The sequence below is a fragment of the Schistocerca americana genome, chromosome X (assembly GCF_021461395.2).
Source record: "Schistocerca americana isolate TAMUIC-IGC-003095 chromosome X, iqSchAmer2.1, whole genome shotgun sequence".
NCBI lineage: Eukaryota > Metazoa > Arthropoda > Insecta > Orthoptera > Acrididae > Schistocerca > Schistocerca americana.
Genome location: NC_060130.1, coordinates 796,865,710 through 796,893,474, shown reverse-complemented (window position 1 = coordinate 796,893,474; position 27,765 = coordinate 796,865,710). Strand labels below are relative to the sequence as shown.

Here is a 27,765-nt window from a genome sequence, read left to right as displayed (position 1 = left end):
ATTGTTCCTTAATTTTTACAATTATTGACACGTATTCTTGAAATCTAGCACTTTCATGGACCAGTCCAAGAGTCGGGAAATGTGCAGTGTTTTCTGTCAATAGCGCAAGCCTCCTTTCAAAGGCATTTACTTTTTCCAACATGTCAGAAATTAAATTATTTTCACCTTGCAAGCTGAGGATCAGGCTGTTCATGTGAGACGAGAAATGCAAGGTCTGATATCCAACAAGGGTCTTCCAACATAGGTTCATTTTTTCCCTTCTCATGTAAGAATGATACTATGACCAAACGCAAATCAAAAAATATTTTCAGCATTTTACCTCGACTGAGCCAGCGTACTTCGGTATAGTAAGGTATGTCGCCGTACTCCGCTCCTAATTCCTCCAAGAACCGCCGAAACTGGTCATGCGTAAGCCCATGTGTCTTCAGATAGTTTACAGTACGCACAACCATTTGCATGACGTTGCTAACGTTACTAATTTGCACAAAGCACCTCTCGGTGTAGAATGCAGTGAATTCCATACAATGTCTCGTCTGTGCGCCCTAGCTTTTTGCGCATCCGTGCTATGAGTCCTCTCTGATGGCCTTGCATTGATGATTGATGGTGCTCCATCTGTGGTCAGTGATACTAACCGATTCCAGTCCATACCGACACCCTCAATCACTTGCCTGACAGCTTGGAGTAAGTCCGTACCTGTAGTAGTCCTTTTCAGAGGTACTAAGTCCAAAACGTCCTCTGTTACACAAAGTGCGTTATCGACACCTCGTGTGTATATCACAACCTGGGCTGTATCTGTAAGATCTGTTGCTTCATCGAACGCAACAGAGAAAGCAACAAAGTCTTTAGCCTTATTTATTAGCTGCCTGTGCACATCGCCGGCCATAGCACTGATACGTCTTGTCACTGTTTGTTTGGATAGACTGATTTCTTGAAACCTGCTAACGTTCGTGGTACAGCATCCATCAGACACCCTTTCACAAACTCCCCTTCGGAAAAGGGTTTCCAAGATTGTGCAATTCTTAATGCGATTTTAAAACTTGCTCGCAGTGAAGATTTAGTGTGATTGTCATTCTGGAAAATTTAAAAAAATGTCGTGTGACTAGGGCCTCCCGTCGGGTAGACCGTTCGTCCGGTGCAAGTCTTTCGATTTGACGCCACTTCGGCGACTTGCGTGTCGATGGGGATGAAAGGAGGATGATGAGGACAACACAACACCCAGTCCCTGAGCGGAGGCAATCTCCAACCCAGCCGGGAATCGAACCCGGGCCCTTAGGATTGACAGTCTGTCGCGCTGACCATTCAGCTACCGGGGGGTGGACTGAAAAATTGAAAACAGTACATTGTACAGCATACAGTAAAGTAGGCATAAATGTAACACAAGAAACTAAGAGTTCAAGAAGTATCAGTTACTTTGACATATAGTAAAATCGATTTCATGTGTCTCATCCATTTTCTTAAGGACATTTAAAAATTGCTTGCCGTTCTTCACTGTTGAGTACACTACACTCGTCTTTGTGATATGTATTGTAGTGTCTTTCAATTGAAAACTTACGCTGGCCGCCCATTATTCGGCGGCACGGCAAACACTGTGAGTTTTCGCCAACGACTACAAAAAAGAATTGCAGTTCCCAGTCATTTTTAAACGACTAGGAACATAGATGCCGGCCGCGGTGGCCGAGCGGTTCTAGGCGCTTCAGTCCGGAACCGCGCGACTGCTACGGTCGCAGGTTCGAATCCTGCCTCAGGCATGGATGTGTGTGATGTCCTTAGGTTAGTTAGGTTTAAGTAGTTCTAAGTTCTAGGGGACTGATGACCTCAGATGTTAAGTCCCATAGTGCCCAGAGCCATTTGAACCAGAACATAGATCTCCCGTCCTTTGCTTTTTCACAGTACCTGCCATTTCTCAGTGCTTATCTGTTAAGGTTACGGTCACCAGGGGTAAACGAGGCTCGGTATGTTGCGTTCTTGCTCGTACCACCACATAAACAGGGAAGTGGAACCGCCGCCGTTCATTTAGGACACATCTCTAATAACAGATGTCGCTGTCGCACACTGTGCAGCGTTTGACCGGACCTGCTCTAGAGGCTCCCTACAAATTTTTATCCGACAGGTTTCTTTGTGTTAGAGTTGGTACATGACTCAAATCTCTGCAGGTCCAAGAGAATGGCATCCTGCAGTGTTCCATACTGAGTGTTGCAGCCTTACTCAGCTCCATCAATGGGCTAATGACCTCCAACCCCTCTCCCCCTCCTGCAATTTGTCAATGATTTTTGCACTTCATGTAGCTCCAAATCTATAGCTCCAGGTGCCATCTATTTGGACTCTTTCCCATGGCTTCCAGTTGTGTCTTGTGAGTCATGAAATTCTGTCATTGTACTACAGTCAATCCTGACCCAGACCTCTAGTTGGGTCCATTGCTTGGATGTTGTTGCACAGTCCAAATTTTTGGGATCGCTCTTTCATAAAAGGTAACATGTCTGCCTCACATTTGTGAGTAAAGATTAGCTGCATGCAAAAGTTTAACACTCTCTGCTTCCTTGCCCACAACTCTTGGGGTTAAGATCACACAACTCTACTCCGTCTATATTAGGAACTGGTCTCGTCCTGATTCGGCCATGGTTGCCAGGTTTATGGCTGAGCAGCACCTTTGGCTCTGAAATTACTGGACTCAGCCCATCTCAGTATAGTAAGACCTGTCACTGGCCTCTTCCGGACTAGTCCTGTAGACAGTCTCCTTGCCAAAGTGAGGATCTTACTTCTTAGTTCCAACAGCATCAACTCTTGCTCACATGTGCAATCACTATCTGATAATTTCCTAATCATCTGATGTACCAATTTCCTTTTTCATACATGGGCCATTGACCCCTTATACCTCCCCTGAATGGGATTCCCTGTTGGAATTCACATTGAGGTTCTCTGCTGAGACTTCCACCTAACGTCCTTAGAATGTGCTCTCTGTGTTTACCTGCATACACTCTCTTGGTTAGCACCCTTACTACAAATTAAGACTGATCTACTTCAAGGACCAAAATTCCAGTTGCTCAGATGACCTTTCGATGTCTTTTCCTCTCAGTTTTTCAAAGTATCTGGGTGCTACTGTCGTTTACACTGCAGGCTCTAAACCCATAGATAGAGCAGGATATGCTTTTACATCTCCCACCAGTCAGGAACAACATTTATTGCAGGAAATGTGTGGTGTTGTTACGGAAAAGCTGGTGGTCATTAACAGAGCCCAATAGTTTATTAAACTGGCCTCCCTAGTGACTCAGAGCAGTCTCCAGACTACTGATCAGTGTTACTCTTGGCGCCCTGCGGAATCTGCTATTCATGATCTTCTCTGTGACCTTAGTCATACTGCCTGCTCATTCATATATTCTTTGGTCCCAAGTCACATGGGTATCCCAGGAAGTGAACTGAACCAACTGTTTGCTAGATAAACGATTACTTGCGCATCATTCACTCTGACGATCCCAGGTACAGACCTGTGGGCACTAGTAAGTCCTCTCTATTTAGTGGGCTACTGCCTCCTCCAATAAACTCCTCACTATCAAGGAGACTACTGCTGCATAGAACTCCTCTTTCCACTCCTCCCAGAAAGAATCCACCACCTTACATTGCTCTCACATCAGTCATGCCAAACTAAGCTGTAATTTTAAATGAACCTCCCCCACATTGTGGGTGTGGAGACATATGGGCAGCAGCTCACATCATGCCGAAATGCACCCAGCTCCTGGTTCTCCATGCTAAGCATGGTGATCCAATTTTTTTGCCTCTAATACTGGCAGATGACTTATGAACAGTTGAACTGATTATTTATTATCTCCATGAAAGTGGTTTTTATTCTCAGATATAATGTTTTTAACTACTTTTTGGACAGAGGTAGGGTGACTGGATTGGAACATCTCCCACCACACTCTGGGGTACCCTCGACACATACCTCCTTTGGCAACTGCCTTGCTCAGCCCTATTTTACTTTGCTTTAATTTCTTTTAGGTGCATTTAGCCCTTTTCCTGCCACACCCTTTTTCCTATATTGCAGGTATCACTGTGATGAATAGTGAGTGCTGCTCTCATTTTAACACTTCAACTACAATGCTTCAGTGGTGGGGTGGTTGAGAGAGGTATCATCCCCATCGCATGCACAGCCCCAGGGGACGCTTACCAGGCCCCACCCACCTACTGACCTGATTAATTCTCTCACCTTATTTTATTATTGTCAGTCAAACTGACGTCCATTATGTTTCTAGCCTTCTCGCTTCCAGTATTACGAGTTTCCCCGCATTTTTACTCTGTAACTGTCTTTGACCTTAATCAGGTGGGCGGAGGTCAAGTGTGGGTCAGTTCATTCTCACCACAGATGAGCCCTGGAGGAATCCTTGTGTGCTCTCTGACCTACGTACTTGCTCGACTATAAAACTTTTACTTCCCTTTAAGTTAATTCTCAGCTCTAGCATTAATCCTGCTTTCAGCATATTGATTTTCCAGCTTCTATGTCCTTTCATAATCCAATCGCATTTCTGGCTGAACACTTTAAGCTCAGATGACCTACGTCCTGACCAACAGGCTGATGACCTCACTTTTTAATCCCTTAATCTCTAACCAACCAACCCTCAACCCACTTGTGCTTAAGCACCTTAACAATGTAGTCGAGGGAAGATATTGACATAAGAGTGTGTGTGTGTGTGTGTGTGTGTGTGTGTGTGTGTGTGTGTGCACAGGTAAGTGGGCAGGCATATGGATGCATGTACCTGTGTTTCCTCTCTTTCTTCCATGCATCCATCCATCCATCCATGCTTGGTTCCCTCTCAGTTTTCAAAAGAATTCTTTGACACATTCGGGCTCTCAGCACTTTCATTCCTTGTTCAAGAGGTTGCAGAAAACGACAGCACTTGTGTATTGTAAAATCGTTACAAATTAGCTATTATCAGACTGCCGAGATGATAATTACCTGCCGGCCGTGGTGGTCTCGCGGTTCTAGGCGCTCAGTTCGGATCCGCGTGACTGCTACGGTCGCAGGTTCGAATCCTGCCTCTGGCATGGATGTGTGTGATGTCCTTAGGTTAGTTAGGTTTAATTAGTTCTAAGTTCTAGGGGACTGATGACCACAGATGTTAAGTCCCATAGTGCTCAGAGCCATTAGAACCATTTTCTGATAATCACCTGAAACTTCATATTATGATAGGAAAAAGGAAAATTTGAAATTCTGTATAGCACATGTATTGGAACAACAAATATGTTTGTGTGGCTGGCAACAGGGGAGGGGGATGTGAAGTGGTGTGTATCACTAACAAAAAATAGCATATTAATCTATAGTTCTTTTTCCACTGTGATTTTTGTATGCTGTAGTGGCATAAGAATGTTTACAATTGAGGTCTTCCTGTTATGAGAACATCTTACTAATGAAGTTGTTATTAGTCTTTCTCCCCTCCCTTCCTCCCCTCCACTTCCATTCCAGGGCAACTTGAAAGTGCATTAAATTTTCATATAGATACTCTTCTGACTCATCCAAGAAGATCAATAAGCCACATTCTAATGACCCTGTACCAATTATTGTTTAATACCCTGAATGTTTACAGCATGTTTACAGAACTGCAGTTTTCTGTTGGCTTATCTCAATACAGCTTGGAACTATGGTGTATTTTTGTTTGTGATCTTTGCTGTTAATGTGAAAGATGCGAGTTTGCACCCCATGTCAATCGTGAAATGTATTGTTAGTTGCATATACAAACAACCATCAGCTGTATAAGGGAATGATGACGATGAAAATTAGTGCAGGACTGGGATCTGAACCCGGATTTCCTACTTATGGTGATCAGTGACCTTAACCACTTTGGCTATCCATGCATGACTCATAGACAAATCCAACCTTCCATATGCACCATTCCTGCATCACAACCTGTACTCATACACACTTTGTGTAATTCCCATATGGAGTGGACATTTTAATTGAAACTCGCTGCCTGATATTGGTGTATAAATTTGATATTGCCATACCTGTGTTGTTAAGAAGAACGATGTAGTGTTCCTTTGGACATGCATGCCTCTCCAAAGGAGCATTGCATCATTCTTTTTAACAACACAAGGACTGCAGTACCATATCCTTGTCAGTCATGTTACACATGCAGTTATTTCTACCAGGATAAGTTGATGGAGTTCACTTTGAGAAATCCAGTTTTAAAATTTCTTTCATGTCTAATTAAGTGAATAATGAATATAATAGAGGGAAACATTCCACGTGGGAAAAAATATATCTAAAAACAAAGATTATGTGACTTACCAAACGAAAGCGCTGGCACGTCGATAGACACACAAACAAACACAAACATAAACACAAAATTCTAGCTTTCGCAACCAACGGTTGCCTCGTCAGGAAAGAGGGAAGGAGAGGGAAAGACGAAAGGATTTGGGTTTTAAGGGAGAGGGTAAGGAGTCATTCCAATCCCGGGAGCGGAAAGACTTACCTTAGGGGGAATAAGTCTTTCCGCTCCCGGGATTGGAATGACCCCTTACCCTCTCCCTTAAAACCCAAATCCTTTCGTCTTTCCCTCTCCTTCTCTCTTTCCTGACGAGGCAACCGTTGGTTGCGAAAGCTAGAATTTTGTGTGTGTGTTTGTGTTTGTTTGTGTGTCTATCGGCGTGCCAGCGCTTTCGTTTGGTAAGTCACATAATCTTTGTTTTTAGATATAAGTGAATAATGAGATATATACAGGAAGTTCTGAACATTATTTATTTGCTGCACTTTTTAACATGGTATTCATAATTTTATTTTTGTCTCTTCTCTATTCTTTACCAAAATTCTGAATAGTCATGACTGCACAGAGCAGTTGTGGCTGCTGTGTTACAGTTCAGAAAATCCTATTATAATGGACACTGTTTGCAAATATGAAGTGCATCACAGGTTGTTGTGGTCAAATATGTGCACAACAGAAGACATGAACCCCCTCAAGGTGAAATGCCATTCCTACTTAGGAATGCTGACACATTCAAGTTACTAAACACAGTCACAAACAGTATATGTCAGAATGAACTAAGCAAGCTCAGAATAAGTATTAGAGACAGAAATACATGTACAACAAAAATGATCGGGAGGTATAAAATGGCACTGGTAGCATCAGTGGTGAGGAAATTATAAACCCACAATGTGATGACTTGAAGTTTGTGCAAAGCCGCTCAACATGTGGACATTAAACTGTAATTAAAATTTTAAATGTTTCATATTAGATGTATATGTATAACATATGCAGGACATGAACATGTGGCAGAGGTGTAGGCTATTCCCAATCAGCACAGTCAAAGCTCAAAGATGTACCAAGGTAGCCACAAATCGAAGGTCACCATGGAAATGTACATAAGAAGTAATGTAATATGTTTATTTCCTTTGTTTTATTTCATTTTATATTCTCTTTAACTAATTATGTTTTCTTTATATATATTACTAAATTATATTCAGTGGTGGCTGATTATCATGTGCACACTGTAAATATTGCACTAAAATTAGGCCCCCTCTCTTTGAATGTGAGCCACAAATTACACCATAGCTCTTTGAATGCATTACAGTATGCAAATAAACTGGATGAAAACATGTTTTGTTGTGCACACTCTGTGATAACTGCAAACCAGTGTCAAGTGATGAAATGATAGTCAGCCACTCTATGATCAACTCAGAGATGCGATGCAGCTGTCTGTATTCTACTGTGCATGCTCTGTTGTGATGTTGTCACTTCCAGCACTACAAGTGCTAGGTTGCTCACAGCACTAGGCTGCAGTAACTTTTTTTTAAATTGTGTGCAGCATATTGTGCTAGAGTAGGGTATGAGGACTTTTTCAAGAACTGTTGTGACATCACTGTGGGCAAGTGATGTACACACAGACTGGTAATTTAAGAACCAAGGTTTGATTCCCACTGGTACCATCTTTCTTTTTTCCATCACAATTTTAAACTATTAACGATAAAATTAAAAAATAACAGTTTAGTTTACATACATAAAATTAATATATACAGTTTAGTTAAAATTAATACCCTTGTAAGTTCAAAAATGGTGGTAAACCAAGCAAGTATATGAGAAAATTTAGTTCAAAATGGCTCAAATGGCTCTGAGCACTATGGGGCTTAACTTCTGAGGTCATCAGTCCCCTAGAACTTAGAACTACTTAAACCTAACTAACCTAAGGACATCACACACATCCATGCTTGAGGCAGTATTCGAACCTGCGATCATAGCGGTCGCACGGTTCCAAACTGTAGCACCTAGAACCACTCGGCCAACCCGGCCGGCAGAAAATTTAGTATGGAAGTATTTTATGTTGAGGATGTACCAAAGAGGTCCTTTTCCAGTAGACCTCTGGAGAATAAAGTGAGAGTAAAAGAGTTAGGTACATGTTAAAAGTAAATCTAACAACAGAGGGGTGAGGGATGGGGCTCACTGATTTGGCTTACATAACAATTTTGATCAGCTCCTTAATTGTCCAGAACCAATCCATAAGCTCAAATATACAAACACTCACGAAAATCTTTAAGATTCACCCCAAACTATCAAAGAAATTGAAGAAGTTATTAAAACCTTGCAAAGCTAGTGAAGAAGAACTTTTGAAATGAGCTCTACTAAAAATAAAAAGAGCTAAAATTAACAAACTCCCAGTAGAGTGGAAGGTGGCCTTGATGCATCCGCTACATAAGAAAGGCAGTAAACAAGATGTAAACAACAACAGAGGAAATTCTTTGCAACCAGGTACATATAAGACATTTTTCTGGATTATACTAAACATATTAGAAACAACATTGGAGTGTTATTTATATGAATATCAAGGTAGTTTTCAGAAGGGCGGCTTATATTCTGAATAAATATTTAATCTACAGCAAATGTTTGCCATAGATTACTGAAGTCGAAAGGTCAGTATTTTTCTTTGAAACAGCGTGTAGCATATTGTGCAAGCATAGAGTATGAGGGATTTTTGAAGCACCATTATTATGACTCCACCATGGGTGAGTGGTCTGAAGCATAGATTGGTAATTCGTGGACCTGGATTTAATTCCCGCATATATATTAACATTGCGAGGATGGATATATATGAGGGTAATCCCAAAAGTAAGGTCACCTATTTTTTTATAAGTACATAGACCTGTTTATTTCTACAGTGGTTTACATCAGTTTACAGCTCGAACATTTAGCTATTTTTTGAAATAATCACCATTTCTTTCGATGCTTTTTTGTAGACACTGTGGCAGTTTTTGTATACACATGTCATACCAGCTCGCCGACATTCTGTTCAGAAAGTTATGAACCTATTCTTTCACCTCGTCGTCGGAGCTGAATCGCTTTCAGGCCAAATGTTTAGTTAACGTAGGGAACACTGGGCACCAAGTCAGGACTTTAAGGTGGGTGGTTGATTATGTTCCACTGAAACTGTTGCAGGAGAGCAACAGTTTGCTGAGCGATGTGTGGGTGAGTGTTGTCATCGAGAATATGTACGCCCTTGCTCAACATTCCTCTTCTGCGGTTCGAAATTGCCCGCTTGAGTTTTTTCACAGTCTCACAGTACCTGTCAGCGTTAATTGTGGTCCCAGTTGGCATAAAGTCGACCAGCAATACCCCTTTCCGATCCCAAAAAACAGTTGTCATGACTTTACCGGCAGACTGTGTTTGTTTGAATTTCCATGGCTTTGGCAAAGAAGGATGCCGCCACTGGCGTGATTGTTGCTTGGTCTCAGGTGTAAAGTGGTATGCCCAGGTTTCGTCGCCCGTGACAATTGAGTCCAGAAAGTTGTCCTGCATGTGGTCCTCAGTCAGCATGCGTGGCACCAATCTCGCACACACCTTCCGGTAGTTCAATGTTTCCATTAAAATTCTGTGAGCGGTGCTTCGGGAAACCTCAGGAACCAACGTGCAGAGATCGTCCAGGGTGATCCGCCGATCTTCACGCATGCTTTGCTCAACCTTCAACACTGTCTCCTCAGAAATTGATGGTCTCCCGCTCCTTTGTTCATCATGAATTTCGGCCCCACAAGCTACAAGCTCTCTACACCACTTACAAACATTTTTGACATGCATGCATGACTCACCATACACTAATACTAAAATGTAAACTTTCACGGCCGGAAATATCATGTCCATTATAATTATCCGGGCTGTTATGCCGTGGTCGGTTGATGAATTCTGTGGTGATTCCCAACGTTTCGTCTCCGACTGCGGGAGATATCTTCAAGGGGGTCTGTAGCTTGATGGAAGGTCCAACACACACACTGGCTCGCTACTGAATGCCGCTAAATTCCATGTCCGCGCGTCCCCGCGCCGCGGCGTGACGTCACGTGTTTTGAAAACGTCAGTGCAATTGGCCGCTGTCCGTCGCCGTCGATCGCCGTTGCCATCACCCAGTAGTGGACGGGTGGTAAACATCTTCTTTAACACCGGCATCCATATACCGTTTAATTTGACGCCCTCCTCCTTTCGGTTGAAATTATTTGGGTGTTTAGCGATTTCGATTGCCTCCCTGTAGAGCCTTTCGTAGTATCAGCTCGTGGCCGCTAGTACTTGCGTCTCCGCGAAACGAATATTGTGGTTCCCTGGCTGGAAAGCATGCTCCGCAACAGCTGATCGTTCCGTTTCTCCTCTTCTACAATTTCCCTTGTGCTCTTCCAAACGTTTAGAAACAGTTCTTTTGGTGGTACCCACATAAACATCACCACAGCTGCATGGGATCCTATACACTCCAGATTTTTCCAATGGTTTGCGAGCGTCCTTGGCAGGCCTAAGGTATTCCTGTATCTTCCTGGTGGGCTTGTAAATTACGGTTATATTCCGCTTCGTCAAGATCCTCCCTATTCTTTCCGTTACATTTTTAACAAACGGCAGGAAAACCTTAGATTTTGCAGTAGCCTGTACGTCAGTATGATTTCTGCGTGGCTGCCTCAACGCACGTTTTATTTCGGCGGACGAATATCCGTTCTTCGTTAGTGCACTAACGACCACGGTTTCGGTATATATAAATATAATACCTTTATCGGAAGTAAAATACCCTGAACAGGATGACACTTTCATTAGCAAAAACTTAGCATCGGAAATGAGAAAGATTTTTTTCCCTTTATTGAATTTCGATTCCCCCCTGAGGGGGCGGGATGGCAGCAGCTTAGTACGCTGCTCTTCAGCCTACAGGCTTTTTAAAACGTAAGAAGAAGGTAAGGAACAATAAAAGCTGGCGATAAAACGGTGACTGAAATTGTAAAACGGCGGAAAATTGTGGAAAATTAAAACATAAAACAAAGGGTTGGCAATGCTAATAAAATACACAGGAAGCAGACAGGTAAAATAGTAGACAGACAATTAAAAAACGTGGCGACAGTCTGGTTTCTGTTCGCAAGAGATATAAAAATCACACCCAGCGACAATATGATTTCCGTTCGCAACACTTCGGAAAAGACACACAACACTTAACACTCACTGTAAACACTGCTCTAACAAGGAGACGGCACGATCATGGGGTCGGGGATTTGTCTGAAATTTTGTGTGGTGAAAGAGGACCCTTAACACCTCACATGGTTAAAGAATTAGGACGCACTACTCGGAAAATCCCGAAAAAAATCGATCCAAAGTTTCTTAGGTGCCGTATGAGAATAAAATGTTAGTCCGTTGCCGAGCCGCCGTTTGGCCTACATTGTTAGCGCTTGGACCCTTCCGCCAGAAGTCTCGCGTTCGATTCCCCCTCCGGCACTTTTTTTTTTATTCTGTTGCTTGCAAAATTGCAGCGCATTGTTCCAGGAGAATCGTGAAATTAATTCCCAGGAAGATTGTATAAAAATTCATTCTATAATTCACCATCAATTATCGTCACCAATATTCCGATACATGATTCAATATTCCTGGTTTGCCTCAAAATTATCAGGAACTCAAAACATTTTCGTAAGTGTTAATGGGGCATGTTTTTGTACAGATTTATTGCAAACGCCCTGTGATTATAAAAGATCCGCTTTTATATGTTGCGCAAGATGTCGCGCCGGCCGAAGTGGCCGTGCGGTTAAAAGGCGCTGCTGTCTGGACCCGCAAGACCGCTACAGTCGCAGGTTCGAATCCTGCCTCGGGCATGGATGTTTGTGATGTCCTTAGGTTAGTTAGGTTTAACTAGTTCTAAGTTCTAGGGGACTAATGACCTCAGCAGTTGAGTCCCATAGTGCTCAGAGCCAGAGCCAAGATGTCGCAAAAATTATTGCTTTGTTTGTTTTTACGGTAACTACCACTGTGGTTCTTGTTTATAATTATTATATGTATAAAAATTGAATGTTTCCCAATCGACTTTGTTACTCTGATTAAAAACCCACTGTGTTTCCTCATATACTTTACAATGAAAAATGGAAAACCCACCGCCATGAATTGTGTTGTTGGACAAAAAGAAAATAATTTTTATTCAATAACGTAACAAATTTGTTAAAGATAATGTAGGTTTGGGAAACTTTCTGAATAATTGGTGGAATAACAAAAGAAAATGAAACAGAAGAAAAAAAAAGTGCTAGAGGAGGAATCGAACCCGAGAGCGCTGGCGTAAGAGTCCGAGCCCTAAACATCTAGGACAGACGGCGGCTCGGCATGGCACTAACATTTTATACTCATACAGCACCTAAGAAACTTAGGATCGATTTTTGCCGGGATTTTCCGGGTAGTGCGTCCTAATATTTTAACCACGTGAGGTGTTAGGGGTCCTCTTTCACCACACAAAATTGCGGACAAATCCCCGACCCCGCGGTCGTGCGTCTCCTTGTAAAATGTCGGCACAAAGATGACACACCATAGCCAAGGGCAGATGGCGCGGGGGGGGGGGGGGGGGGGAGGGCCGACCTGGACTGATGAGGGGGGGAAAACAAGGAGGGAGGAGAGGAAAAACGAAAGGGGGGGGGGGGGAACCGAAGGAGGCTGAGGACTCATAAGGGGGGGGGGGGCAGGGTAGACGCGAGAGGGAATGGGAAAAGGCAGAGGTGGGAATCAGAAAGAAAAAAACATTATAGCTTAAGTAACCGTAAAATTACCGGAGTATTATAGGCACAAAACTTTTAGTCACTTACTAAAATTGCATCCTGCAATGGAGATTAATAAAACAATTGTGCCAAAGGCGTCGACAGTAGTTAAAACATCATCTCCATTTATACAACATGATTATGGACAGAGGGTCGATGCGAACACAGCTTAGCATCAGTACTTCGCCTATGAACTATCGCGATGACGGTGTGAAAGCCCTAGGGCAGATAGTTTCGCCGAGTGAGGGCACTTGTGGTATGTGCCAGACACTCGCGCACATTAAAATCCATGGATACATACACATGTGCATCAAAATTATTAAAAGTAGTTCTAATTCAAACCTTCTGTCTTAATAAATAAAACATATCAGAACCATTTAAAAACATCTACGTAAAATAGGAAATATGAAACCAATTTACCTGTGTCCTAGTCAGCACGGACGCGACAGAGTTGAGTTCGCGATGCCGACGAGCCAGGACGATGCGCGCGCGGCCGGCTCAGCCGGAGTCGGCCGCTGGTTGGTCGGTTGGGCCTGGTCCGCCGGACGCCCCAGCGGCCGTTCCACAGAGGACGGATCCCAGGCTGACGACCCAGGCTACGGCACCGGTTCGTGACAGGATAGAACGTCAAGAACGACGATCGACAGGCGCTATTCGACCGCAGAAGACTACACACCACACGACGAAAGCGTATTCGGACGTCGGCCATACGTCACATCACGACGGACGCAGCAATGAAGACGACCGCCAGGACTACGCCAGAAGACTCGATATATGTCGGGAGGAGGACAAAGAAACGCTGAAGGACATACAACGCCTTATCCGCTATTCACGGGAACACAAGAGCAGGATAACGACACCTGTCTGGCATCTCCATGTATGGACTCAGATGTCGAATCACAGCACTCCCACCAAACGGTCGACGGCAGCGGCGTTTCCAGCAGAAAACGACAACGACTCCCCACACGCAGAGGGGGACTGTACGCTCGTACGCAACAAACGGCGCAGAAGCAAAGCATTAGCCAAGGACTTAGCCAACCCCGCTAAGAGATGAACAGAGGCCATCCCCACAACGAACCGATTCGCCCCACTGACACCTCAAGCTGCGCCTCCATCACCCACCGACAAGCCACAGGCACAAACTTCTAATGCCGCAGAAGCCGTGGACAGAGACAAGAATGTGCTTCGCAAAGTGCCCCCAGTCACTATTTATTACACAAACGATTACGTTCACCTCAATGAAAAGCTCAACGGACTTCTAGAGGGCAACCTTAAAGCTGTATACCAAAAGGACCGCATCAAATACCACTTACAGTCCTTCGAAGACCAAAGACGTGCAATAAAATTCTTCACGAACCACAGCTTCTCCTACTTTACGCATCAAGCACCAGACGACAGGGAACTGAAAGTAGTTGTCAAACGCCTTCCGGCGGAAGTTACCGAAGAACAACTTTACTATGCCCTCAAGGAAAAAGGCTTCAAAGTGCTACAAGTCTACCAATTTAAGGAACGCGACGAGAAGACCAAACAACTGATACCGCAACCTGTGTACTGAATCACCTTCCCATCCGGAAAAGAAAATGACAAGATATATGATGTCAAGTACCTGCCCTACACACGAGCGATAATAGAAACCTATAATAGTAAAGAAGGACCAGTTCAGACCCGACATTGTCAACGTTTCGAGCATACAGCGAACTACTGCAGCATGCCAGCCCGCTGCATCCGCTGCGGTGGCTCCCACAAATCATCGAATTGTGCACATCCAAGGACGGCGCCCCCAAAGTGCGCCAATTGTGAACAAGAACATCCAGCGACCTACTGTGGCTGCCCCAAATTTCAAGAACTCCTACGGAAATATACTAGAAGGACAACAAAGAAGTCGATCCCACAGCGGCCTATAATTGTTAAGAACTCGGTAATGGCAGCGATTCCGGCCACCCAACAACAAGCGGCACCTCTCCCTATGGAAACAATCGCCTCTCGACCACAACCGGCACCCAGAGTGACTCTACGACAGACAAGACAACAGCGCTCTTACTCCGAAGCAATATATGCCCATCTACCGATGCCAGCACCAGCGGAGACAACATCTTCCTGGCCGACCACCTTTACGTCTATCCTCTCGCTTGTAGAAAGCGTACTGACAGCTTTTCAAACACCCTAAATGGATAGACGGCATCACACGAGGAATCTTAACTTCTGCATCTGGAATGCCAACGGCCTGAAACTGAAGAAAATAGAATTCACGGACTTCTTACATCGCCACAGGATAGACGTAGCATTTGTCTCCGAAACACATCTCCGCGAATCCACCGACCTCCGCTTGAGGAACATGCACATCTACCGGATGGACAGACGGGACCAACAGGGTGGAGGGACCGCAGTTCTGATCAAAAAATGCATTCGTCACCACCAAGAACATTTACCCCAACTCCAGACTTTAGAGGCCACGGCAGTAACAATCCACACGACGCTCAGAAACATTACCTGTATTGCGGCTTACCTTAGCCCAAAGAAGCCTCTCTACCCAGAAGATCTTTATGCCGTTACAGAGGGTTACGACAAGATCCTCCTTGGAGGGGATCTTAACAGTAAACATGTTGCCTGGAATTCCCGTAAGACTAACCCAAAAGGACATATGTTGTTTGCATTGGCTGAGGATTTACATGTTTCCGTCCATGGCCCACGGGAACCGACGAAGATACCTTACGTCCAGACACAAGACCCTGATGTTCTAGACATCGCCATAATCAAGAACATTAACCCGAATCTCCATCTGCGTACGCTGGATGATCTTTCGTCGGACCACAGACCGGTGGTGTTAGGACTCATAGAGAGGGCTACTTTGCAACTCCCACTGCCGACGACAAGAACTTACGACTGGCAGCAGTTCCGAACGTACCTCAACAACAATGTGCGAGCAACCCAGGTTGTTACTACCAGAGAACCGATTGATGTGGCAGTCGCAGTACTCAAGAAGAAGATTAACAGTGCGAAACAACGAGCACTCACGGAGCGCCTGCAACCAGAAGTCAATTATGACGAGTTTCCACCACCACTGCAGGAACTTCAGACAAGGCGCAATCGATTTCGGAAACGATGCGTCCGTTACCGCCATCCGGATGTTAGACGAGAGACTCACAGACTAACCCGAGAACTCCGGCGGAAGGTTCAGAACTGGAAGCAACACACGTGAGAACTCCCAATGGACAACTTTCTATTACGCACCAAAGATGATGTCGATGTCGACTAGTTAAAAGTCTCAGACAGCAACAGCCCCCCGAAAGGGCAATTCGAGGACCCCATGGCCTCTTGTACGACTCACTGGCGCAGGCGGAGCTGTATGCGGATACATACCAACAACAGATGACTACGCCCCCCACGGAGGATGGAGATGTGCACTCCACCGTGCAGAGGAGGACACAGCGGCGGAATGGGAAGCTATTCGGGACGCCCCGACTAATACTATGCCCCGGCTGACAACGCCGGAGGAAATTCAGAGGATTATCAACTGTAGCAAACACGCCTCACCTGGAACAGATGGAATCGGCAATACGGAATTGAAACACCTACCGAGAAAGCCTATTGTGCTTCTCACCCGGATAGTGAACAGCTGCCTCAGGACTGGATACTTCCCAGAGGCATGGAAGATTGCCAGAATAGTGCCAATACCAAAACCGGGCAAGGATCTCTCTCACCCTGACAGCTACAGACCCATAAGTTTACTGCCGACGCTGGGAAAGGTACTGGAACGTGTCCTACTGAAACGTATGCTGGTCATCCTTGCACACAACATCATCCGACCGGAGCAGTTTGGCTTTCGGGCGAAGCTATCGGCTGAGTTACAACTACTACACATCACGGAATCTATCCAAGACAATTTCAACAAGAAAAAACATACCATTGAAGTCTTTCTCGATATAGAGAAGGTTTACGATAAAGTATGGCGACGCAACTTGATCGTCAAGCTGCGACGTACCACTCCCCTACCATACTGCTATTTAAAACTTCTCGACAATTTTCTTCAGGATTGCAGATTATATGCTCGCATTGATGACAAGACCCCATAATTCCACGTTTGCCGAACATCTATGGCTCTTACAGCATACGCCACGTAAACTGGATGACGTAGGATTGCTTCATGAAGCGAGTTAGGGCTACAAACTGGATCTGCCGGAAGAATTAGAGATTTTCAAGCATCTGTCTTAAAAAGGTGGTTTTGTTCTTAACGAACAGGTGCAGCTTAGAAACAAAAAATTTTTAGACAGTTTCAAACCCCTCCTTGCTTTAATGTAATATAGTCTGGCTGACCAGAAGTTAGTTTTCTTGACTGTTGATGCCGGTGAGATGCGCTTTTCCTGTCTTGTTGGGATTTTACGTATTTTTGATGTTTGCTGTTTGTGGTTTTCAATGTGTATGTGTGGTTAATTGACTGTTATGTTTTTATTCACAACGGCAGATGGTTCGTTTTACTTTAACATTTTGGTTGTTTTCGCTAGTATGTATTTTACCGTTTAAGTTACGCGAGATTCTCACGCATAACACTAGTGCCCTCTCTCGTTAGATGTGTTCCGTAGCGCAAGCTTCATCTGCTTGACACTAGGACACAGGTAAATTGGTTTCATATTTTCTGTTTGACGTAGATGTTTTTAAATGGTTATGATATGCTTTATTTATTAAGACAGAAGGTTTGAATTAGCACAACTTTTAATAATTTTATGCACATGTGTATGTATCCATGGATTTTAATGAGCGCGAGTGTCTGGCACATACCACAAGTGCCCTCTCTCGGCGAAACTATCTGCCCTAGGGCTTTCACACCCTCGTCACGCTAGTTCATAGGCGAAGTACTGATGCTAAGCTGTGTTCGCATCGACCCTCTCTCCATAATCATGTTGTATGAATGGATATGATGTTTTAACTACTGTCGACGCCTTTGGCACAATTGTTTTATTAATCTCCATTGCAGGATGTAATTTTAGTAAGTGACTAAAAGTTTTTGTGCCTGTAATACTCTGGTAATTTTATGGTTACTTAAGCTACAGTGTTTTTTCTTTCTTATTTCCGATGCTAAGTTTTTGCTAATGAAAGTGTCTTCCTGTTCAGGGTATTTTACTTCTGGTGAAGGTACATTTATATATACCGAAACCGTGGTCAAGAATTTTAATAAATCTTTATCCTGCAACTGTTTTCGCTGTCATCATTTACCGTGAAGAATTTCAACAGTTGCTGTTTCAGCCATGTTTAAAATCTTGATTACCCTTGTATATCCTCGCAATGTTAAAGTATTGGTTATAAAATTTAAATGTATGTAAATAGTTCAATTTATATACATAAAATTAATATGCTCAGGTTAGTTATGATTACTACTATTGTAAGTCAAAATGCTATAGGCCACCACATTGTAGCACATTGGTATAATTTTGACGAAGCCATCACTGATTATATTGTATAAATCAGTATCTTAACATTGCATTATTAAACTTAAGAGAAAATGTACATTATTATGTAGAGAATATTCAATGTACTGAATGTTATGACCTGCTCTAGACACACAGGAAGTTGCATGTTATGATTTGCAATACATAAATAATACAAACTATAAATGAATATGTTTTATGTGGTTCACAGTTCATCGTTGACAGTTTTCATTGCATATTTCACATATGAATCCTAACCCTTCCCATTTATACACTCCTGGAAATGGAAAAAAGAACACATTGACACCGGTGTGTCAGACCCACCATACTTGCTCCGGACACTGCGAGAGGGCTGTACAAGTAATGATCACACGCACGGCACAGCGGACACACCAGGAACCGCGGTGTTGGCCGTCGAATGGCGCTAGCTGCGCAGCATTTGTGCACCGCCGCCGTCAGTGTCAGCCAGTTTGCCGTGGCATACGGAGCTCCATCGCAGTCTTTAACACTGGTAGCATGCCGCGACAGCGTGGACGTGAACCGTATGTGCAGTTGACGGACTTTGAGCGAGGGCGTATAGTGGGCATGCGGGAGGCCGGGTGGACGTACCGCCGAATTGCTCAACACGTGGGGCGTGAGGTCTCCACAGTACATCGATGTTGTCGCCAGTGGTCGGCGGAAGGTGCACGTGCCCGTCGACCTGGGACCGGACCGCAGCGACGCACGGATGCACGCCAAGACCGTAGGATCCTACGCAGTGCCGTAGGGGACCGCACCGCCACTTCCCAGCAAATTAGGGACACTGTTGCTCCTGGGGTATCGGCGAGGACCATTCGCAACCGTCTCCATGAAGCTGGGCTACGGTCCCGCACACCGTTAGGCCGTCTTCCGCTCACGCCCCAACATCGTGCAGCCCGCCTCCAGTGGTGTCGCGACAGGCGTGAATGGAGGCACGAATGGAGACGTGTCGTCTTCAGCGATGAGAGTCGCTTCTGCCTTGGTGCCAATGATGGTCGTATGCGTGTTTGGCGCCGTGCAGGTGAGCGCCACAATCAGGACTGCATACGACCGAGGCACACAGGGCCAACACCCGGCATCATGGTGTGGGGAGCGATCTCCTACACTGGCCGTACACCACTGGTGATCGTCGAGGGGACACTGAATAGTGCACGGTACATCCAAACCGTCATCGAACCCATCGTTCTACCATTCCTAGACCGGCAAGGGAACTTGCTGTTCCAACAGGACAATGCACGTCCGCATGTATCCTGTGCCACCCAACGTGCTCTAGAAGGTGTAAGTCAACTACCCTGGCCAGCAAGATCTCCGGATCTGTCCCCCATTGAGCATGTTTGGGACTGGATGAAGCGTCGTCTCACGCGGTCTGCACGTCCAGCACGAACGCTGGTCCAACTGAGGCGCCAGGTGGAAATGGTATGGCAAGCCGTTCCACAGGACTACATCCAGCATCTCTACGATCGTCTCCATGGGAGAATAGCAGCCTGCATTGCTTCGAAAGGTGGATATACACTGTACTAGTGCCGACATTGTGCATGCTCTGTTGCCTGTGTCTATGTGCCTGTGGTTCTGTCAGTGTGATCATGTGATGTATCTGACCCCAGGAATGTGTCAATAAAGTTTCCCCTTCCTGGGACAATGAATTCACGGTGTTCTTATTTCAATTTCCAGGAGTGTATATTAGGTCTTGTACATTGAAGAACCAAAGAAACAGGTACACCTACCTAATATCGTGTAGTGCCCCCACGAGCACGCATAAGTACCGCAACACAATGTGACATGGATTCGATTAATGTCTAAAGTAGTGCTGGAGGGAATTGACACCATGAATCCTGCAGGCCTGTCCATAAATCCGTAAGAGCACGAGGGGGTAGAGATCTTTTCTGAACAGCCCAATCCAAGGCATCCCAGATGTGCTCAATAATGTTCATGTCTGGGGAGTTTGGTGGGCAGCAGAAATGTTTAAACTCAGAAGAGGACCTGGAGCCACACTGTAGCAATTCTGGACGTGTGGGGTGTCTCAGTGTTCTGCTGGAATTGCCCAAGTCCATCAGAATGCACAATGGACATGAATGGGTGCAGGTGATCAGACATAATGCTTATGTACATGTCACCTGGCAGAGTTGTATCCAGATGTATCAGAGGTCCCATATCACTCCAGCTGCACATGCAGGGTCAATGGGTCCACAAGATTATCCCCATACCTGTACATGTTCATCCACTCGATACAATTTGAGATGAGACTCGTCCAACAGGCAACATGTTTTAGTCATCAACAGTCCAATGTCGATGTTGACAGGCCCAGGCAAGGCATAAAGTTTTGTGTCGTGCAGTCATAAAGGGTACATGAGTGGGCCTTCAGCTCCAAAAGCCCATATAGATTCGTTGAATGGTTCACATGCTGATACTTGTTGATGGCCCAGCACTGAAATCTGCAGCAATTTGCGGAAGGGTTACACCTCTGTCACATTGAATGACTCTCTTCAGTCATCATTGGTCCCATTCTTGCAGGATCTTTCTCCATCTGCAGCAATATCAGAGATTTGAAGTTTTACTGGATTCCTGATATTCATGGTACACTCGTGAAATAGTCGTACAGGAAAATCCCCGCTGTATCGCTACCACGGAGATGCTGTGTCCAATCGCTCGTGCGCCGACTATAATACCACATTCAAACTCAATTAAATCTTGGTAACCTGCCATTGTGGCAGGAGTAACTGATAGCAGGAGTAACTGATCTAATAACTGCGCCAGACACTTGTTTTCTTATGTAGGCACTGACGACTGCAGCGCCATATTCCGATATTCTGCCTGTTTACATATCTCTGTACTTGAATACACTTGCCTATACCACTGTCTTTGGCACTCCAGTGTAGCGCAAGAAGAGAACTTGTCTCCAATAAAGCACCTTTCCTTCTCTCCCACACTCTGTTAATCCATAATGTCATACCATCCTCATCAATCCAACCCTTGTCATGTACAAGAACAACAACAGCTAGTGATATTTCAGAAGGTTTTGCACTTGAAAATGATCATTGGATTAAGTTCAGTATCATCAGCACAACATGAAAGGACAACAGTGTAGTGTGTTTTTTCATGTCTACTTGCTTTTATAGTTACAGTTTTAGCCCATTTCATGGCAACAGTTCTGTTACTCAGCGCAACAAATGTCAGAGGAGTTTCATTCATGTTCGCTATTTTGCTTAGTTCCACACTGGTTTTCTTTCAATGCTGAATAATAAAGTGATGGAAAGATATCATTTTCTCTTCATGCTCTTGTGGAACTTTCTGAGATACTTTGGTTCTGGTTCACATGCTAAGTCCATGACTCTTCATAAACCTGTAGCACCAATCAACTCCACTCTTAAAGTCGGTGAAGCTCCACTGTAGCGCTGGCCTACGAATGTTTATTCAAATCACTTTTGTATTAATTCCAGTGCCATTTTGATGGTGCTCTTGAATCCATTTTAATAAATCATCTTCTAGTTTTGGCCATTTTGCTTTCAATCCCCTATTTGGATATTTAGTTTTATTCATTTTTTTCAGTTCTTCATTAGTAGCCTGCCAGTCACGAATGACTTTTTTTGCTAGTGGAGGGCCAAAATGCCACTCAGTTGCTCTGTTTCCATGTTGTTCTTTATATTTACAGCCCACATCATATGAATACCTTTTATTTTTTTCCATTAGGAAACTAGATACTAACAAAAATATTGTACTATTGTCAATAAACAAATCACTTTCAGTTCAAGTTCACTGACTCTGTAGACCGCAATGACACCTCATAGGCTAGACAGTGTCCTGGGTTTATGAGTGTGGGGTGGGAGGGAGACAGTGGTAACAAGCCTGTGAATCTCACAACTCATGTTTGTCCCATCAGTGTGCTGCTGCTGCCAGTTGCATCTGTTGTTCCCAGACAGAGATAGGTTTCCCGTGACATCGAATATATGGCCATTTTTAATATTGGAGGAATTTTAAATCAAGCACTGGACATTTTTGTATTAATTTCAAGTATAAGATGCATCTGAATGTTGGAAGCAATTTTTCAAACAAAAAAAGTCTTATAACCTGTAAAATATGGTGCTAACAAATCAGTATATGTTTTCCCCAGGCCATACTGCATTTGTTAACAAAAGCAGCATGGTGGAAATATGATTTTTTATAAGGCATTGAACAAGTTGGTATAGTGGTTTAAACTTTTATTCAGAAAGATTATATAGGTTTACAGTGGTTTCCCAAAATTATTTCAGGCAAATACTGGGATGCTTCCTTCAATAAAGCCATGCTCAGTTTCATTTCCTACCATAGCTCAACAGAGATGGTGTTTAGTACTTGGTGTCAGTCTGATGTTAAACTCTAACACTCCTACCATTTTTAAAAATTGGTGTATCTGCTTAGAGAGGAGAAAAGTACTTGTTACTGAGCTGCAGACCAGATAACATTGCTGAAAAGTTTGTGATGTTGTTTTGTCCTTTTTTACCTATCTGGCGGTGTATGTGAATGCCTTTCTTTAATACATGGTTAATTATTGCCATTAAATCCTTACTGCTTGGTTGAATGTTTATATCAAAATGATTATATTTTGTTTCAGGTATACATTGCAGGCTTCAACCTTCCAGATGGCAATATTACTGCAGTTTAATGTGAGTAAGACCTGGACAGTACAACAACTACAAGAGTCCACCCAAATTGGGTTGGATGTAGTAATACAAGTTATCCAGTCTCTCATGAAAGCAAAACTTCTGCAGTCAGAAAGCGATGAAAATGATTTGCTACCTAATTCTGTTATAGCATTACCGAAAATCTACAAAAAGTAAGTCACCAAGTATCTTTATTTATTCAGTAACTTCCATTCAGATACACGGCAAAATAGGTACAATTAAAGTAATGAAGTCACAACCTGTTTGTGTTGAAGGCCTATTATGTAATTCTTTATCAGTCCATGGTAGTTTCCTTTGGCAATAATTGGTATTTCAAAATAATAATGTTGTTCTGTATGTTGTCGTTACCCTCATCATACTTTTCTCCCTTTTCCAGTCGGAAATTCAGGGTGAATATCAACATACCTCTGGAGACAGAAATAGAAACGGAACAAGATCAGACAAATGTGCACAAGAATATAGAAGCAGATCGCAAAATATTAATACAGGCAGCTATAGTGAGAATAATGAAAATCAGAAAAACATTGAAGCACCCGCAACTTGTTGCAGAAGTATTGAACCATATGTCATTAAGATTTAGACCCAAAGTTCATCTTATCAAAGTAAGTTAACATGTGGTGTAGGTCAACAAGATTATTTTATCGTTTCAGCTCTCTAGCTTTAATATGAAATTGATATTTATGTTTAATGCGTAAATACTGATTAGACTGTAATAACCTTTGTTGTCTGGAATTCTTACAGAAATGTATTGATATACTAATTGAGAAGGACTATTTGGAAAGATCAGATAGTGACAGAGATACATACAATTATCTTGCTTGAAGACTACATGGCTAACGACGTGAAAATGGTGGTCAAATGTTTCTGCAGCATGAAGAAAATGTTACATACTGTATAGAATCATGTGCATTTGATATGTGAAAAACTGTTATCATATGTCATATGTTTTTTTGATTTTTTATTTCATTTATGTTGTTATAGAAAATCCTGAATCTAGTAGGTAATCCACATTTTTTGTATGCGAAGCTTTTTCAATAAGTAAAGTGAGTTATTGTGTTCATTTTTCCATGAATATAATCATGAACAGCAGAATGATACCAAGTGATATTTTCTCTCTCTCTCTCTCTCTCTCTCTGTGTGTGTGTGTGTGTGTGTGCGTGTGCGTGTGTGTGTGTAGAATCACCTGTAAAACTGAGAGCAATTGATATTGTAGATTGCTGAATGTGAATTCATATTTGTTATTTTTATTGGTTAATTGGTATTGTTCTTGGATAATTCTGATAGCAGAAAACATTAACAAAAATTTTCATTAAAAAGGATGCACTTTTCTTTGTAAACCCTCATCACCAGTTTTGTGAAGACCTCTTCACTGCTGCTGTCACAAATATAGTGAATACAATTTACAACTGTCTGTTCACATCTAAGTGTTCACTAAACAATGTTCTCTGTCTAAGTCAGCCCTGGACGATGATGTATAACCAAGTGGGCGAGAGCTGGTCTTCTAGCTTCCAAGTAGGCTTCTGTCCATTGTCATCCGTTCATTGAAGGATTGTACTCAGCTGGCAACAGGCCGAGGTGAAGACAATATCTTCATCCTCAGCGCTGCCCGTGGCGCTGGTGGAACTCGCGCAAGTGGCGTCATGAGCTCACATGTTTGCACCTCTGGTGCTTTGGCTATGGCTGTGTCTTCTTCGGATGACACAGCACTTTTAATTTCTATCAGTTATATCTGAAAATTTATACATACATCGTAAATTTTTTTAAAAAAAGTGGATGTTCAGTGTATATGTATGGTAAGGGTGTGTATTATTGATGTCCTACTAACTGTTCTAATTGTTGGTGTTGTGTATAAAATTCTTGTTAATCTCACCTATAATGTGTTTTGGTTGATTCCTATGTTTACTGAGTAAATCTCATGTTTACCAGATCAAACTCTTTTATTCCATAGGTAATAATGTAATTTATCCAACTGAGTGCCCAGGTGCTCCAACCATAAGAGTACTGCTCAGCAGTGTGGGATCCGTACCAGATAGGGTTGATAGAAGATATAGAGAAGATCCAACGGAGAGCAGCGCGCTTCGTTACAGGATCATTTAGTAATCGCGAAAACGTTACGGAGATGATAGATAAACTCCAGTGGAAGACTCTGCAGGAGAGACGCTCAGTAGCTCGGTACGGGCTTTTGTCACCGAAGAGTCAAGCAGTATATTGCTCCCTCCTACGTATATCTCGCGAAGAGACCATGAGGATAAAATCAGAGAGATTATAGCCCACACAGAGGCATACCGACAATCCTTCTTTCCACGAACAATACGAGACTGGAATAGAAGGGAGAACCGATAGAGGTACTCAAGGTACCCTCCGCCACACACCGTCAGGTGGCTTGCGGAGTATGGATGTAGATGTAGATGTAGATAGATAAGAAATAACTGAGGTGCCTGATAAGTTTACAGGGTGTATACAACCGTGAGATCCGGGAAAAACCCGGGAATTTTTTCATCCGGGAGAAAACCGGGAAAAACCCTGGATATTTTTAGAATTCCGGGAATTTTTCATTGTTTTAGTTTTCAGTTAAATTTTTGTATTTTTGACTGGTAAGAACTGATACTCTAACAAAGGATATTACTGTATCCCGCTACTGCAGAATACTACTTCAACAATAAAACATAAACGAGAGAAAAAAACGAAAATAACTTAAATTTTAAAGGGAATGCGCCATATAGAACAACGACGCACAGTGCGCATGCAAGCGTCTGCCAGTTGAACATGTGTCAAAGGCCTTAGGAAGACTGTGCAGTGCTTCATAATAACAAATTGCCTCCAATGAGCGTGAAGTCGCAATTGTTTACATTCGATTTGTTTTAGCAGTTACGCGCGGGCTCATGCGCATGCGCAGTTGAGTCACGTTTGAGTAGTAGATTCTCCCGCTTCTGGAAACAGGAATGTGGCTGTTGGCTGAGCAAGCAGTCGCTGCAAGCATCTAGATGCTACCGGGGAAAGGTGGCGCCAAATTCATATTCTTGAGTAAAAAAGACTTGTTTTACAAAGCTCCTAGCATCCAGGGCACGTTTGTCCATCGATTATTCATATCATTTTGAAACGCTTCCCTGTTGGTTTTTGAACATTGTTGAACACATTTTAAGTTGATTTCTGACTGAATCATAAGTTGACTTTTGAATGAATGCATTGTGTACGTGATGTCGCTGTAAGGGGAATCCTCGTCGCATCTAGAAATAAATTTTCCGTAGACAAGAGGGGTCGGGGCTATATGAGCTGAGGGAGTAAAGCCGAACGGATGAATGCCAATCGCTGTCTGATTACGTGGTTGATTGGGTTTGCGAATGATCAGCGTTGTTATAATTACTAGCGTAATCCATAGATTCACACTACCAGAGTGGAAATAAACGACTGACAGGAATAACAGGTGAGAAAGATTATGTATTATCTTCTCGGTGTACCCAAGAAAACGAAATTTTGACAGAAAATTTTTGGCTAGAGCGCTACACTAGTAAGGACCAGTAGTACAGTCCTCGGCTAGCAGCCGCGTGGAAGTAAAGCGGAAAACGTGTTGTTCGAACACGTAATAACGCCTAACCGGAAAATAATCGCGGGATGACTAAACATGTGATTCTGGCAGGGTTAGTGAAATTAATCGGCGAACAAATTTTGACAGTGGCAGCAATAGCTACAGAACTGGTGGTGACCAGATTGTTTGTTACAACGAGGAAGGAGAAGAAATGGGGACATCACACAAATTATGGAAGAATAAGATTCCAAATTTATATAAAAATTTCGTAATACTACTTTTCGATCTCATGCTAGAGAAGCTGGTGCGTGTGAATGAAATGTGAAACTACACTCCTGGAAATGGAAAAAAGAACACATTGACACCGGTGTGTCAGACCCACCATACTTGCTCCGGACACTGCGAGAGGGCTGTACAAGCAATGATCACACGCACGGCACAGCGGACACACCAGGAACCGCGGTGTTGGCCGTCGAATGGCGCTAGCTGCACAGCATTTGTGCACCGCCGCCGTCAGTGTCAGCCAGTTTGCCGTGGCATACGGAGCTCCATCGCAGTCTTTAACACTGGTAGCATGCCGCGACAGCGTGGACGTGAACCGTATGTGCAGTTGACGGACTTTGAGCGAGGGCGTATAGTGGGCATGCGGGAGGCCGGGTGGACGTACCGCCGAATTGCTCAACACGTGGGGCGTGAGGTCTCCACAGTACATCGATGTTGTCGCCAGTGGTCGGCGGAAGGTGCACGTGCCCGTCGACCTGGGACCGGACCGCAGCGACGCACGGATGCACGCCAAGATCGTAGGATCCTACGCAGTGCCGTAGGGGACCGCACCGCCACTTCCCAGCAAATTAGAGACACTGTTGCTCCTGGGGTATCGGCGAGGACCATTCGCAACCGTCTCCATGAAGCTGGCCTACGGTCCCGCACACCGTTAGGCCGTCTTCCGCTCACGCCCCAGCATCGTGCAGCCCGCCTCCAGTGGTGTCGCGACAGGCGTGAATGGAGGGACGAATGGAGACTGCGTGTTTGGCGCCGTGCAGGTGAGCGCCACAATCAGGACTGCATACGATCGAGGCACACAGGGCCAACACCCGGCATCATGGTGTGGGGAGCGATCTCCTACACTGGCCGTACACC

General features: G+C 43.8%; 1 protein-coding gene across 2 annotated transcripts in view; it reads left to right on the top strand.

The window, feature by feature from the left end:
* Nucleotides 1-24,963, top strand: part of LOC124555195 (cullin-1-like) — a 231,548-nt gene extending 206,585 nt beyond the window's left edge. The window contains exons 13-16 of one of the 2 annotated variants that reach the window (XR_006968526.1): nucleotides 23,030-23,251; nucleotides 23,476-23,701; nucleotides 23,841-24,007; nucleotides 24,622-24,963. Coding sequence is in view for 1 of the 2 variants with exons in the window: in XM_047129039.1 (XP_046984995.1) it covers nucleotides 23,030-23,251; nucleotides 23,476-23,701; nucleotides 23,841-23,921 (529 nt within the window). In the remaining variant the exon portion in view is untranslated. Of the gene's footprint in view, nucleotides 1-23,029; nucleotides 23,252-23,475; nucleotides 23,702-23,840 lie in introns of both variants that reach the window. The other variant, XM_047129039.1, reaches the window with a different exon arrangement.
* The last annotated feature ends 2,802 nt before the right edge of the window (nucleotides 24,964-27,765 follow it).